The sequence below is a fragment of the Phascolarctos cinereus genome, unplaced genomic scaffold (genome assembly GCF_003287225.1).
Source record: "Phascolarctos cinereus isolate Bilbo 61053 unplaced genomic scaffold, phaCin_HiC Scaffold_2;HRSCAF=192, whole genome shotgun sequence".
NCBI lineage: Eukaryota > Metazoa > Chordata > Mammalia > Diprotodontia > Phascolarctidae > Phascolarctos > Phascolarctos cinereus.
The window spans coordinates 53,793,802-53,806,463 of record NW_027555625.1 but is presented as its reverse complement, the minus strand read 5'-3'; the positions used below and the strand labels follow the sequence as shown (position 1 = coordinate 53,806,463).

Below are 12,662 nucleotides of genomic sequence, written 5' to 3'. Positions count from 1 at the left end.
GGCTAGACTAAAAGACAGGAGGCCAAGGGAAACAGGAAAGTTCGGGCCCAGAGATGGTAATGCTGTAGGTCACATTCTTCTATGTGCAAGGTGTAGTTAACAAATCACATCTGATCAAAATACAACAAACACGTTTATTTCACTCTGCCTGGGGTAGATTTTGGATTCTCTAGCTGGTTATCAACACAATGATCAAATTAGACTGACATAGGAATTCAGCTTGTGAAGGGAGAGCAAGTTCAACAAGCAATATGGGGAGTATACAAAATGCAAAGAATGGAGAAAGGGGGGCAGAACTTTCAAAAACTGGGGCAGGAGGTATTTATTTCAGAAATCTTTGAAGGAGGAATTCTACAGAAACAGCAATTTTTCTAAAAGGTCGGGCAAGAATTAAGATGGGAAAGGAGAGGAGCATGGCAGTCTTTTCTACAGAAACATACGCACTTGAATAAAATTCTTTTCCAATGAAGTTTTTACCTGGTGTTGATGTGATCATAGCAGATGACAAGTCAATGCAAATGGACTCTTCACATGACTCTTCAGACCAATATTTCCAAAAGTACAGAGAGCTGGATTAGACCAATAGACTCTTCCTCAAGTACAGAAGTGCATTCAAGTGGTATCTACTAATGACGTCACTAAACAAAGGCAGGAAGCATGGTGCATTTCAAGTGAGTTGATAAGATGAGTCTGAATCTCATTTCAGAGACTTACTAGATGTATGACGCTGGGGTTAGCCGCCCTCAGTCTCAGAGCTTTGTCCATCTATGACAACAGTCACATCAGATGACAACCATCATTGGCTCTCTGCTCCCTGATAGCACTTAATCCTCAAAGTCCATAACCAGCCCCAACTACCTGGACATTTCCAGCTTCCTCTACCAAGAAATAAGAGTTAGGAGTACAAAAACCCACTGTCATTATCACTAGCTGTGACCACCCAAATCTATTCACTTCTCTCAATCTCATCTGTAAAAGAAGGGGTTGGACTCAGATAGCCTCTATGTTCCCTTTCTGTTTTGTGTTTTTGGGGAGGCAATTAGGGTTAAGTGACTTGCCCAAGGTCACAGAGCTAGTAAGTGTCTGAGGCTGAATTTGAACTCAGGTCTTCCTGACTCCAGGACTGGTGCTCTATCCACAGCACCACCCAGCAGCCCCTATAAGTCCCTTTCTTAGACTCCCATGTTATGGGGAAATACTTACCCTACCTACCTCACTGAGCATGTTTGGACAAAAGTGCTTTAGAAAAGCACTTAAATCATAAATAAAGTCTAAATTAAAGCAGAGTTACTGTTATCACTGTGATTTTTAGAAAGTCACTCATCTGTAAAATGAAAGTTTTGGACTGGGTCACAAACTCCTTTGCCACAATGTCCTCCCTTCTCCTTAATCCCTATTTGAATCACACTTGTCCTGCAAGGATCAAATACTCCATGAAGCCCTGTGACCAGCCCAGTGATCTCGCTCTCTTCTGAGCTGCCACCCCCCCATACACACTCTCGGCCTGCAGCACGGGCTGGCAGTGTGTGTGCGCCTGGCCTCTCCAGCTGGGACTGCAGGACTGGAATGTCTACCTGCAACAGACCAACAAACAGCCCTATGCCAAGTGCCTCGGCAGCCTGGCATTTCCAGCCTTCAACACTCTCGTTTCACATCGCTGCCTTTTGTGCCCTGGGTTCCCACCTCCAACAAGAAACCCTCCTTTTCTGATCCCGGGAAGAAGCTGAAAGGGTTTTCTTGGAGCATCATCACCACCACCATCAACTTTTATCAGACTTGTATGTGTACATGCCGTATTCCTCATTAGGAGTCAGCTCCTCTAGAGCACAGACCACGTCACCTTCACCACCACCCCACCAAAATAAAACTCAGGACATGGCTTTACACAGTCAGTTTTAAAAATATTCCTTTGAATTTGAATTCTGACCATGTTCATGCCCCCATCTATGCTTTACTGCTTCCAAAGGAAGGGCAACATTGTAGATATCCACTCATGAAAAGGAGTCTTCATTTTTCAAAGAGGGGCTCTGTCCTATGGGACAGCTCTCATGGAGGGGCCAAGGGGAGAGGGGTACATATGATACTGTGGTAATGTAAGAAACAGAAAAGATCAATAAATAAAAGCAGGGCTGTACTTACCCTTTCCAATTTGAATGAAGCCAAGAAGAATGATCAAGGCCAAAGCCAGCAGTTTTGCTGCAGCAAACGCATCCTGGACCCGAGTAGCGGCCTTCACGCTGTAACAATTCACCGCTGTAAGTAACACTGGGGAGGGGAAGGACAGAAACAAAAAAAGGTTAGTTTCCATTGCCGCAGTAACAAAGTCTCTGGTGTAAAGAAAACACACAGTAAAAATCAGCCCGCCTCCCAACTGTGGTGCTGGCATTCAGCGGCCACCAGGCACAGCACACCTCAAAGCAGCGGTGCCCATAATCCTGGCCTCACAACCCCTCCACCGGTGCCGGGGTTTTGTTCTTGCCCCATTCCTCATTTCCATCCCTGCAGCCAACAGCCTCATGGGGCCCTCCCAACATCTCGTGGAGCCGCTGCTGACTGCCACTCCAAGCCAGGAGCCAGGCCCTCCTGCCCAGGCCTGCGCCTCTGCTCCGAGCATTGCTATCACAGGCCCAAAGTGTGGCCAAGTCTAGTAGGAACCAAAAGTAAATGAAGCTTAGCATATATACTGGGGCTAGAGGAAAAAGGGGGAAGACCATAGCGAGCACGGATGCTTGGCATGGCTGGGCTCATGATAATGACAACAGAGAAGGCCGGGCTGCTCCACCTCAAAGATGAATCATCTTTGGAGAGAAAAGGTCACAACCCAGATGGTTACTTGGGGCTTGAAATCCAAGATAAATAGGGAGACAGTAAGAGAACATAACATGCTGTCCAGGGCCTGATGAACCCTAAAGGTACTGAAAGAACCATCCAGATGGGATTGCTGAGGCACTGTCAGTGACCTCAGGAAGATCAGAGAGAGTGAGACAGGCCCTACAGGACTGGGAAAGGGGAAACATCCCAAATGTTAGAAAAGGGAAGAGATAGGAATCTGCCAATTCCACTGGTCAGTGAACTTGGCTTCACTGTCCGGCCAAATTCTACAACTACTGAAAACAAGAGTCAGCCAACATCTAGGGAAGGATGGCATGATCACAAAGAACCACACGGCTACACCAAGAAACTGTCACAGCCGGTTAACCTCACTCTCCCTTTTGTGGTGGTTATTCAGATGCATACTCACATATAGCAAATGCTTATCCAATTTGAAGCTGGAGGGCGGGAAGAGACAGAGACCGAGGGAGAGAGAAGAGAGGAGAGAGAAGAGAGGAGAGAGAGAGAGAGACAGAGACAGAGGGAGAGAGAAGAAAGAAGAAAAAGAGAGAGGAGAAAGAGGGGGGAAAGAGAGAGAGAGAAGAGAGAGACAGAGGGAGAGAGAAGAGAGAGGGGAGAAAGAGAGAGAGACAGAGACAGAGGGAGAGAGAAGAAAGAGGGGAGAGAGAGAGAGAGGAGAGAGAGGGGGGAAAGAGATAGAGAAGAGACAGACAGAGGAAGAGAGATGGGGGGAAGAGAGAGAAGAGAGAGAGGGGGAGAGAGAGAGAAGAAAGAGGAGAGAGAGAAGAGAGAGGGAGAGAGAAGACAGAGGATGGGGGGAAAGAGAGAGAGAGAAGAGAGAGGGGGAGGGCAAGAGAGAGAGAATGTTATGATTTTAGACAACAGAGCCTTACTTCAAAAAGACCTTGCCCCATTATAAGAAAAAGCCAAATTTTGTATGAAAATCACTATGGATAAAGGCAAAAAATTCTGAATGCTTGTGTTGAAAAAATTCAAGATAAGAGAGGCATGGGCAGAAAGTTTGAGAAAGATCTGGGTATTTTAGTAGACTGTAAACCTAATATAAATCTATGAGTATGATACAACAGGCCAAAAACAAAAGCTTTTTTTATTCCTTTTTCTTTTGTTCTTTAAAAAAATATATTCTTTGGAATGGCTCTCATAGGGGGTGGGAAAGAGGGATAAAGATAGAAATTTAGGTGGCATAAAACAATTTTTAAAATTATTTTTAAATTGACTTTCCTTTCTAGCTACGCTTTTTTACTTAAAAGTAAACTCAGGCTTCCAAGCACATCATTCTACTGAAAACTCTGCTCTCCCAAGCTGCTGACTTGTATAACTTCCAAACGACAGCATCTTCCCACTCCTTGTCCTCAATGGCCTCCCTGCGTCTTCCCCTGATGACGGCCTTCTTCTCTTCTAAGACATACTCTCCAGGTCCATGGCAGTGTTCTCTTGGTTCTACCTATATGAAAAGTCTCCGCTGCTCCGTCACCAATCTCTAACCACAGGTGTACCAGAATGACACTGGAGCAATCTGCCATGTCCTTCTCTGGCTCATTTTACATATGAGGAAACTGAGGCAAACAGGGTTAAGTGACTCACCCAGGGTCACACAGCTAGCAAGTGTCTGAGACCAAATTTTAATTCAGAAAGCAGAATCTTCCTGACTCCAGGCCCATGCACCACCTAGCTGCCAAGGCCACCGCACCACTCTAAACTCTCATCACCTTACCCATGGTCTTCCTGTTTCCAGGGTGTACCCTCTCCACTCTAACGCTACCCAGCTACAAATCTGAGCCTCCCAAGGCTCAGACAGGTCTGACCATATTTCCCCATTCAAAAGCCTTCAATGGTTTCCCTATTGCCTCTAGGATAAAATCCAAAGTCCTGAGCCAGTGCCAACCTATGTTTCCAGCTTTATTTCATATCACTCTCCTTCACCCACTCTACATTCCAGCCAAACAGGGTTCTTAGCTGTTGGAAGAACTAAAAATTCCATCTTCCGCCTCCAGGAGTCTGCAGAGAGCCCCCTACTGCCCCCCTTACGCCTCCCCACATGCCTAAAACGCATTCTTCCTCTCTGCCTCAAAAATTCTATTGTCTGGACCTCAGTTCAGGTAACTCCAGTCCTGTGATGGCTCCACGCCATCCCACTCCCCTCTGTGCCCAGAAGTCAGTGCTCTGTCCCCTTCCAGAAGTCTCTCTATGGATTCCAAAGAGAACGCAGCTTTCTGCGGCCAAAGATTATTTTGGTTCTTTTTCTGTATCCCCCAGTACGCAGAAGTGTCACATCACGTAAAGAGTGAACACAGTTCATGGTTATTTTGAAATAAACGCTCGTTAAAATAGCTTAAGATCGCACAGGTAGTAAGTATTGGAGTCTCTGTTAGACAATTTCCTTAAAGAGACTCCTTTTCCTCCAAATGCTCTTTTGGGAAGTCAGGACCCAAACCTAGGTTTTCTCCTTCCAAATCCAATGTTCTTTTCACCATGCCACATGGGCCTCCCTTCAAAGTAAAAAGTCTTCCGACTATACAAACAGTATAGCCGGCCATATCACATTCCTATCCCAGTATGGATCTGTCCCTTGTCAAGTACAGCCCACACCTGTAGGTCAGAACCTGATGTGCAGGACACGAGGGCTCTTAGTCACCTCCCACAAGAAGCGCTAAGGAGAGAAGGGAAAAAAAACTACTTGAATTGTTTAAAACTGTAAAAGAGATCCATCTCCTCTGCCCCGGAGGGAAGCCCAGGCCTCCTGTTGGGCCGGCCCACTCAGGGTTGTCCCCATCTCTCCTCACACATTCTTGGGCTCCCTCGGCTCATTCAGTGTCTGTCAGGCTGTAACCAAAGGCCAGGGTCAAGCTCTGTGTACCTTTGAGGAAACGAAGCTTTCACATTTGGGTGGAGTAACAAGCTCTGGCTGAGTTCTGCTCAGCTAGGCTATTAACCAGCAACAGAGAAGAGAAGTAAGAGGAAAGAAGAAAGGCTGGAAGGGAAAGAAATCTCCCTTAGGCTTCCACCTCAAAAAAAATGCTCTCCTGCGTTTTTCTTCTGCCCGAGTGTGGAGTTAGATCACCGCACTAGTGTCATTTCTTCTCATCAGTAACAGCCATAAAGGTTCTGAGGAAAGGAAGTGAGACTCTTTTTCCAGACTGAGTGAGGGTGTGTGTTGTGGTGGGATCCCCTAGAGATTGTCTCAAATTTCCCTAAGTATTCTACTCAGGAAATGCGCTCAGTGACTCACAGAGCAAGAGAGTGGGAATATTGCATCATTCATTCATACTGCTTCTACAGTATGTCTGGACCCCTAGAAACTACAAGTCCCAGAATTCAGTGCAACAGCACAACAGATCCAGTGGGGGCTGCCCTCTAAAGACTGCCCCCAAGCCCATACTTCTAGATAAAATGTGGCTACAAATTCTGACAGCTGGAGCAGGAGATAAAACTGAGTCATCGTGGACAGATAACCAACTCCCCCAGGGTTATATGGAAATAACTGAACAAATTTGAACTGTGCTGCCTCCCTACTCCCCACATATGCAATTTTATAACTTTTTTTTTTTAATAAAAAACTCCTTATCCACATCCTGTTATGAAGACAAATAGAAAGTGCCTCAGTTTTATCTGTCAAGGACCACACCTCATCACTTTAGCCAGAAGCAAAAAACTATCAAACCCAGGCAGGAGCTGAGCCCAAGAGTATATTTTGCTCAGTCATCCTTAAAGCAAACAATCAGACAGCGTAACGGCTGTCTACCTAATTTCTGGGAGTCGTCCTGGAAAGAAAGGCCCTATTGGGGTGGACGTTCAACCTCCTCCTCATAAAAAACAACAACAACAAGCAGCTGACCCCTAGTTCTGCCATTCAAGGAAGAGCAGCCCCTGACCTCAAGGTAATTGGCAATCGTAGTGACCTGGAACCCTGGGCGGGGGTACCCCACATGTTGCCCCTACTCAGATCTCCACTGTGTCTTTACCCTTACCCTCCCTATCACCAATACCATGATAAGTCTATTGAGAATACTTCTCTCCAAACAGTACCAATTCTTTGACTCCCCTAGGCAGCTTCTGTAGTTTTATTAGATGGAAAAGTACAACAGAATTAAGAACATCTCTGTGCCAGACTGTCCAAAACACCAATTGTTAAAAACCTCATGCTTTTCTGAGCATCCAGAAATGTCTGAGGCACTGGTCCTGGGATTTCCTCTTGTCCCTGCCCCACAGCATCCTAACATCTCAGATGGAACTGTTTCCTTTTCACTATGTGAATGTGTTTATATTTTCACTTGGGATCCCTGGCAAAAAGTGCTTCTCACTTTTCTATGCTCGTGTTTATTTTCCAGCTAATGCAATGCCGTCTTGTTGGAATGAATGAATTATAAAAACTAGTAAAGCACTCCCTGTGTGCCAAGCTCTACATAAATGAAAATCCAGACAGCCTCTGCCCTCAAGGAGCTTACATTCTAAGGGGGGAAACAACACATAAGGGAGCAAGCAGCACCCAGAGAGGGGGATGTTTCTGTCTGAAAAGTCAGGGGGATGGAGAGTGGAGTCACTGAGAGGACCAAGGGATGGAAATGGGGGGGGGTAACACATATTTTTACAAGCAGATGAGATGATAAGATAGCTAGGATGAAGCAGGAAGCAGAGCTAGGGCCAGCCTGATATCCACATGAGTTTATGCTAACTCACAATGAGGGCTGGTTTGAAACCAGTGGGAAACCTGTATCTACTATGAGTCTGAGACAATCAGGTGTGAGGCTAGCTATACCTGGGTGGGGGTGCTATTCAGAGTAAGACCCCAAAGTTCAGTGATCTGCCCAAGTCATTAGTAAAGGTCAGTAAAGGCCTTGCTTCTCCTCAGTCACCAGTGGGCTTTCCACTTTTCCATCAATGACCTCCCCGAAAAGCAGAGCACTGTGGGGCACATGAATGCTCAGCACAGAACACAGCTAGCTTCTACTGTCTGACTTAGCCCTGCTCAAGGCTGCTATTTCAGGAAGGGAAAGACTCACCACACAGGAAGGGCTTCCCAATAACTGCAACAGTGAAAAAGTCTCCGCAGGTCACACGACACCATGCTCTCATGGCACTTGGTCAGATAATGCCAATGACCCTTCTATTCTGTCACCTCACTTAACCAGGTGCTAGGTTCTGCCTCCTCACTAGGTGGGCATCTTGCTGTGCTTTTAGCAGCCTTCACTAGCACAAATGTGAATAAATGAATGTGGCAGGAGGGGAGGAAAGAGAAAGGGGTGCTAACTATTCTTCAATCCATAAGAAGCCTCACTGAGAATAAAGTTGGAAGGGCCTTGTGTCCTCTCCCCTTACTTTGCAAAATAAATGGACAGTTCATAAAGATAACAAAAACTAACTGAGAAGACTCAATCACTGGCTTTGCTTCTCGAGCCCGACACAGCCAAAGAGAGCCAGGTACCTGTAACGTTGCTCCTGCCTGGCCCAAACTAGCTTTTTTCTGCCAATCACCCTGCAGCAGAGAGCACTGAGTGATTTGACTTCCTTTCACATGAACAGGAATAGCCACAGGGTTTGGCTGATACTCAAGATAATGTAGATGAAATGTCTGATTTTACAAACTGCCCCTTTTGAAGCTTTTAATAACAGCTGCCCAACTGGCTGCTGAGTCAGCTCTCTGAGTCCCGAGGAATTCGATACATTCCAACGTGTACATACTGGATGTCTCAAATTTTGTTATGTGAGCAGGGAGCATGAGATCCAAGCTCTGGGGCCTGGTTTTGCTGATAAACAGCTGTGTGACCCCGATGAAGTCCCTTCCCCTCTGTGGGCCTCAGTTTCCTTATCTGTAAAGGGAGAGGTTGGCCTAGATGATTTTTTAATTTTATATATTTTTTTCCCTTGGGTGAGGCAATCGGGGTTAAGTGACTTGCCCAGAGTCACACAGCTAGTGTTATGTGTCTGAGGCCAGATTTGAACTCAGGTCCTCCTGACTCCAGGGTTGGTGCTCTACCCACGCGCCACCTAGCTGCCCCCTAGATGATTTTTTAAAAGATGCATCCTAGCTCTAAATCTTATGACCCTCATATTATTAACATCCTAGGCACCACATCTGGTCAAGTGAAACCCAAACCAGTTGATTTCCTCCTATTCCACTGCAATGTTCAAAGCCTCTCTGGCCAACACTTTTGAGCCTGGAATCCTTACCCTGTTGTATATGAAGGTTTCTTAAGTTCAAGAATGAATGGACCCCTTCCCCTGCCCCCTGTATTCTGCTCACCATCTCTTCTATTGCTAAGAGAAACCTCAGCACCTGAAATAGTGTGTGTGTATGGGGCGGGGGGGGGGGGGAACCACACCCAATTTTAGAGGTGGAGATAAATAGAGACCAGGCCTCCTGCCCACAGTGACCAGCAGTCAATCTGGGGAACAATAAGGGAGTTGTTTCAGTGGCCTGATCTAAACTCCATACCACACCAAAGCAAGATGCAAAAAAGAATCCCATCAAATGGTTCACCAGCACATCAGAGGCCCCAGAGTGCTCGGAGGGCAAAAGAGACAAAGACAACGGCCAGCACCAGACTCGTTGAAGGACAGCAAGATTTCAGTCAGCGAACCCTTTTTTCCTTCCTCTGGTATGGGGAATTATTAAAGGTGTACATAGTTTAAAAAACCACATTACAAAGCTGAAGCCAGCTGGTGAAGAAGGGGAAAATGAAGGCCCAAGTGGGTACTATCTGGTTATTTTTAGGGTACATCAAACACAGACTTGCCATTCGCGGGACTTTATAATTTTTTAAATATTGGACAGCAAACCGTAGAGAGACTACTAGGAGGCCAGACGTGGTCAAACGGCCATCAAGAGGCTCTCTGTCTTGGCAGACTGTGTCTTTTCCAGCTTGGTTCTTGGTAGGGTAGCCAGGGGATTCTGTCTGCTTCACTTCCTACCACTTCCATAGCTGTGAGACCTGGGACAAGTCAATTCCCTTCAGTCTCCATCCCCGTGCCAGGCAAATGCCTAGCCCACTTGGGGTGCTTGGGGAGGGAGCCTGACAGCGTCTTAGAAGGTCTGGGCTGAGCAAGAGAAGGTAAAATGCTCACCAACCCTGAGAAGTTTTATTATCTCCACTTTACAGATGAGGAAAGTGAGGCTCAGGTGAATTGCTCAAGGTCAGAGTTATTAAGAACCAGAATTTGAATCCATCTCTCTAGCAATCTTTCTACCATACCAATACAATTTCTGCTCCTAAATGATTCAGAGATTTAATCCTATTTTCCACTTGTTTCATTCATCTCCATGTGGGCTGACTTCCTGATCCTGAGCAAGAAGCAGCAGCCTGCAACTGAGAATGCAGTTTAAAGGAAGTGAGTTTAGCCCAAAAGAGAAAAGGCACCCCAATTCCTGGAAAGGCTACCTAAGGAAGAATGAAAGGCTTCCTAGTGTTTCAGTCATTTCTTTTCACTAATAGGTGGTGACCTGAGCAGAGACCTAGGCTTGCAGACATGACCTTGAGTAAGGACTAGTTTCTTTACCTGTAAAATGGGGCTAATTTCCTCCCAACCTACTTCACAAGGATGCTGAAGGACAAGATGAGAGGTTTACTGTGCATGTCTTTGGTAAACTAAAAGAAAAAAGAATGGCTTCAGTTTGACATCTGCAAGCCTTCCCCGTGCTCTCCACCCTGCCACCCTGGCCTCCTGTGCTATTCCCTGAAGCCCTCCCTTGGCATCTTTGCAGAGGCCATCCCTCAAGCCCGGCTGTTCTCCTTCTCACTCCTGCCTCTTGGGATCCCTAATGTCGGTCCAGGCTCAGCTTGGGGCTCACTTAACCCTTTTTGAGGTTTACTCTTGGGTCCCATCTTTTCTGATTCCCCTGGTTCTCAGCATTCCCTCCCACAGACTATGCTGCATTTACCTCTCTGGCTCCAGGTTGTTTCCACTCAGTAGAATGTAAGCTCTATGAGGGCAGGGCCTGGCTTTCATCTGGTCTTTGTAAATGCTTGGTGGATTGCCAGAGTCTGTTCCTACTCTTAGTGTGGCTTTTGAGTGACTGGCTCACTGGCCCTGCAAGCTTAACAAGCTGGAAACTGCCCTAAGACTTATGGGACATCCTGTACTTTGTGAATTCCTGGTCATCATTATTTAACTTTAAGCCTAAAATAATACTCATATCCCTTTGAACCCAGAAGGGAGGCAAATGCTGGAATGAAGTTAAGACATGCTCTATTTCAAAATCTTCAATTACCGTAACCACAACACTTTGAACTGCATTAGACCTTACATCTATCAAGTAGTTAAGCCTAAAGGTGGTACCTAAAATGCACCTCCCACATTTACCTTTTACCAGAAAGCTTAGGAAACCACGAACTCTTCACAGGAATAGGTTGGCACATCTGTTATTTCAAAACAATTCAGAGTATTTAGGTGATCTGAGAAGTGAAAAAGAATGCTGCTGGTCCAAATCCCTCATTTTACAGATGAGGTAACTGAGGCCCTGGGAGGGGAAATAATTTGTTCAATGTCAACATTAGGGGCTGATCGCCAGGCCCCTGCCAATAGCCTCTAAGTGGGAGAAGAGAAAGCAGAAGGCACCACAGAAGTCAACCCAAACCATGCAAAGATACAGTTTCCATCAGGCCTGGTGGGAACGTAACTCCCCCCGCCAACACACACTCAATGACCTATCCAAACCTCTGCCTAGTTCTAGGCTCTAAAGAATTGCCCATCCCTGGCTCTGTCTGCCAGCCACATGCTCCCAACTTACATCAAACCTACGAGTGCAGGCACACTGCAGTTAGAGGTGGGATCCTGGGGCTAGATTAGCAAAAGGTCAGCATAGCCCAGTCCCCACTATCTGGTACCTAGCCAGACTGCTTGCTTCACTCGGCACCTGAAATCTTGCATGGCAATCTCTTTCTCTGCTCCTACTTCCTGCTGCTCAGATTATTTCTCCTGAGCTTTTTTGGAGGGGTTGGGAGGGTAGGGTGTTGCTCAGGTTTGGAATGTCTTTTCCTTCTTCACTTGATTTTTATTTCTTTAAAGCCTAATTCAAATGTCACCTCTCCAAAAAGGAGACAACTCCCCCCAGTCACCTACCCCTGGGCCTTATCTGAATTTGTGTCTTATCCCCCCTCCTAAGTCCAGACCAGAAGCTGCCGATGGGCTGGGCCACCTCTTGTCTTTCTGACACCAGGCCCCCCTCCCTTCCTTCCCAGCAGCCCAACAGAGTTCTGCACATGGTGGGCATCAAATAAGGGCACAGAACCAAATTTTGAACTTGTTCTCTCCATGACTTTTCCCCCCCTTTCTTAGATGTCTATGGCTCAACAACCTTGACTCTGAACTTGTTTAACAACAAGAGCTGACTGAGAGGTCTCATGCTCAAGCCTGGCTGCCACCTCTGCTCCCATGTAGCAGAAGTGCCAGGTGAGGCAGACTCCTGGCATCGATGTCGGTACCACAGCCACGTCCCAATAACTTGGTGGGCCACCCCCTCTCTTCAGACCACCTGGCCGACCATGCAGGCTGCAGTCCAATACACTGCCTCCCCCTGCCCCATGGTGGTGAAGCTCAGCACTGGGCGACACAAGGGTAGGGATGGCTCAGATCCTGGATCACAGCTTTTGTAGACAGTCTGTCTAGAGGTAACAGCAGAAGACCTGGGTTCAAATACTGGCCCCTTCATTTACTCCAAAAGGGCAAGCCACTCAGCCTTTCTCAATATTTGCAAAATTGGGGTGGGGGCAGGGAGAAGCTGCATGCCAGGCACTGCACAAAGACTGCTGCTTTACAAACATTCTCTCATCTGACCCTCCCGACTACCCTGGGAGGGAGGTGCTATTATTACC

The 12,662-nt window shown here is 46.6% G+C and overlaps 1 protein-coding gene across 1 annotated transcript in view; it reads right to left on the bottom strand.

Annotated features, from left to right (window-relative positions):
• Positions 1-12,662, bottom strand: part of SLC7A5 (solute carrier family 7 member 5) — a 55,029-nt gene that overhangs the window by 27,482 nt on the left and 14,885 nt on the right. The window contains exon 2 of the mRNA XM_020989202.2: positions 2,140-2,265. Coding sequence (XP_020844861.1) covers positions 2,140-2,265 — 126 coding nt within the window. The remainder of the gene's footprint in view (positions 1-2,139; positions 2,266-12,662) is intronic.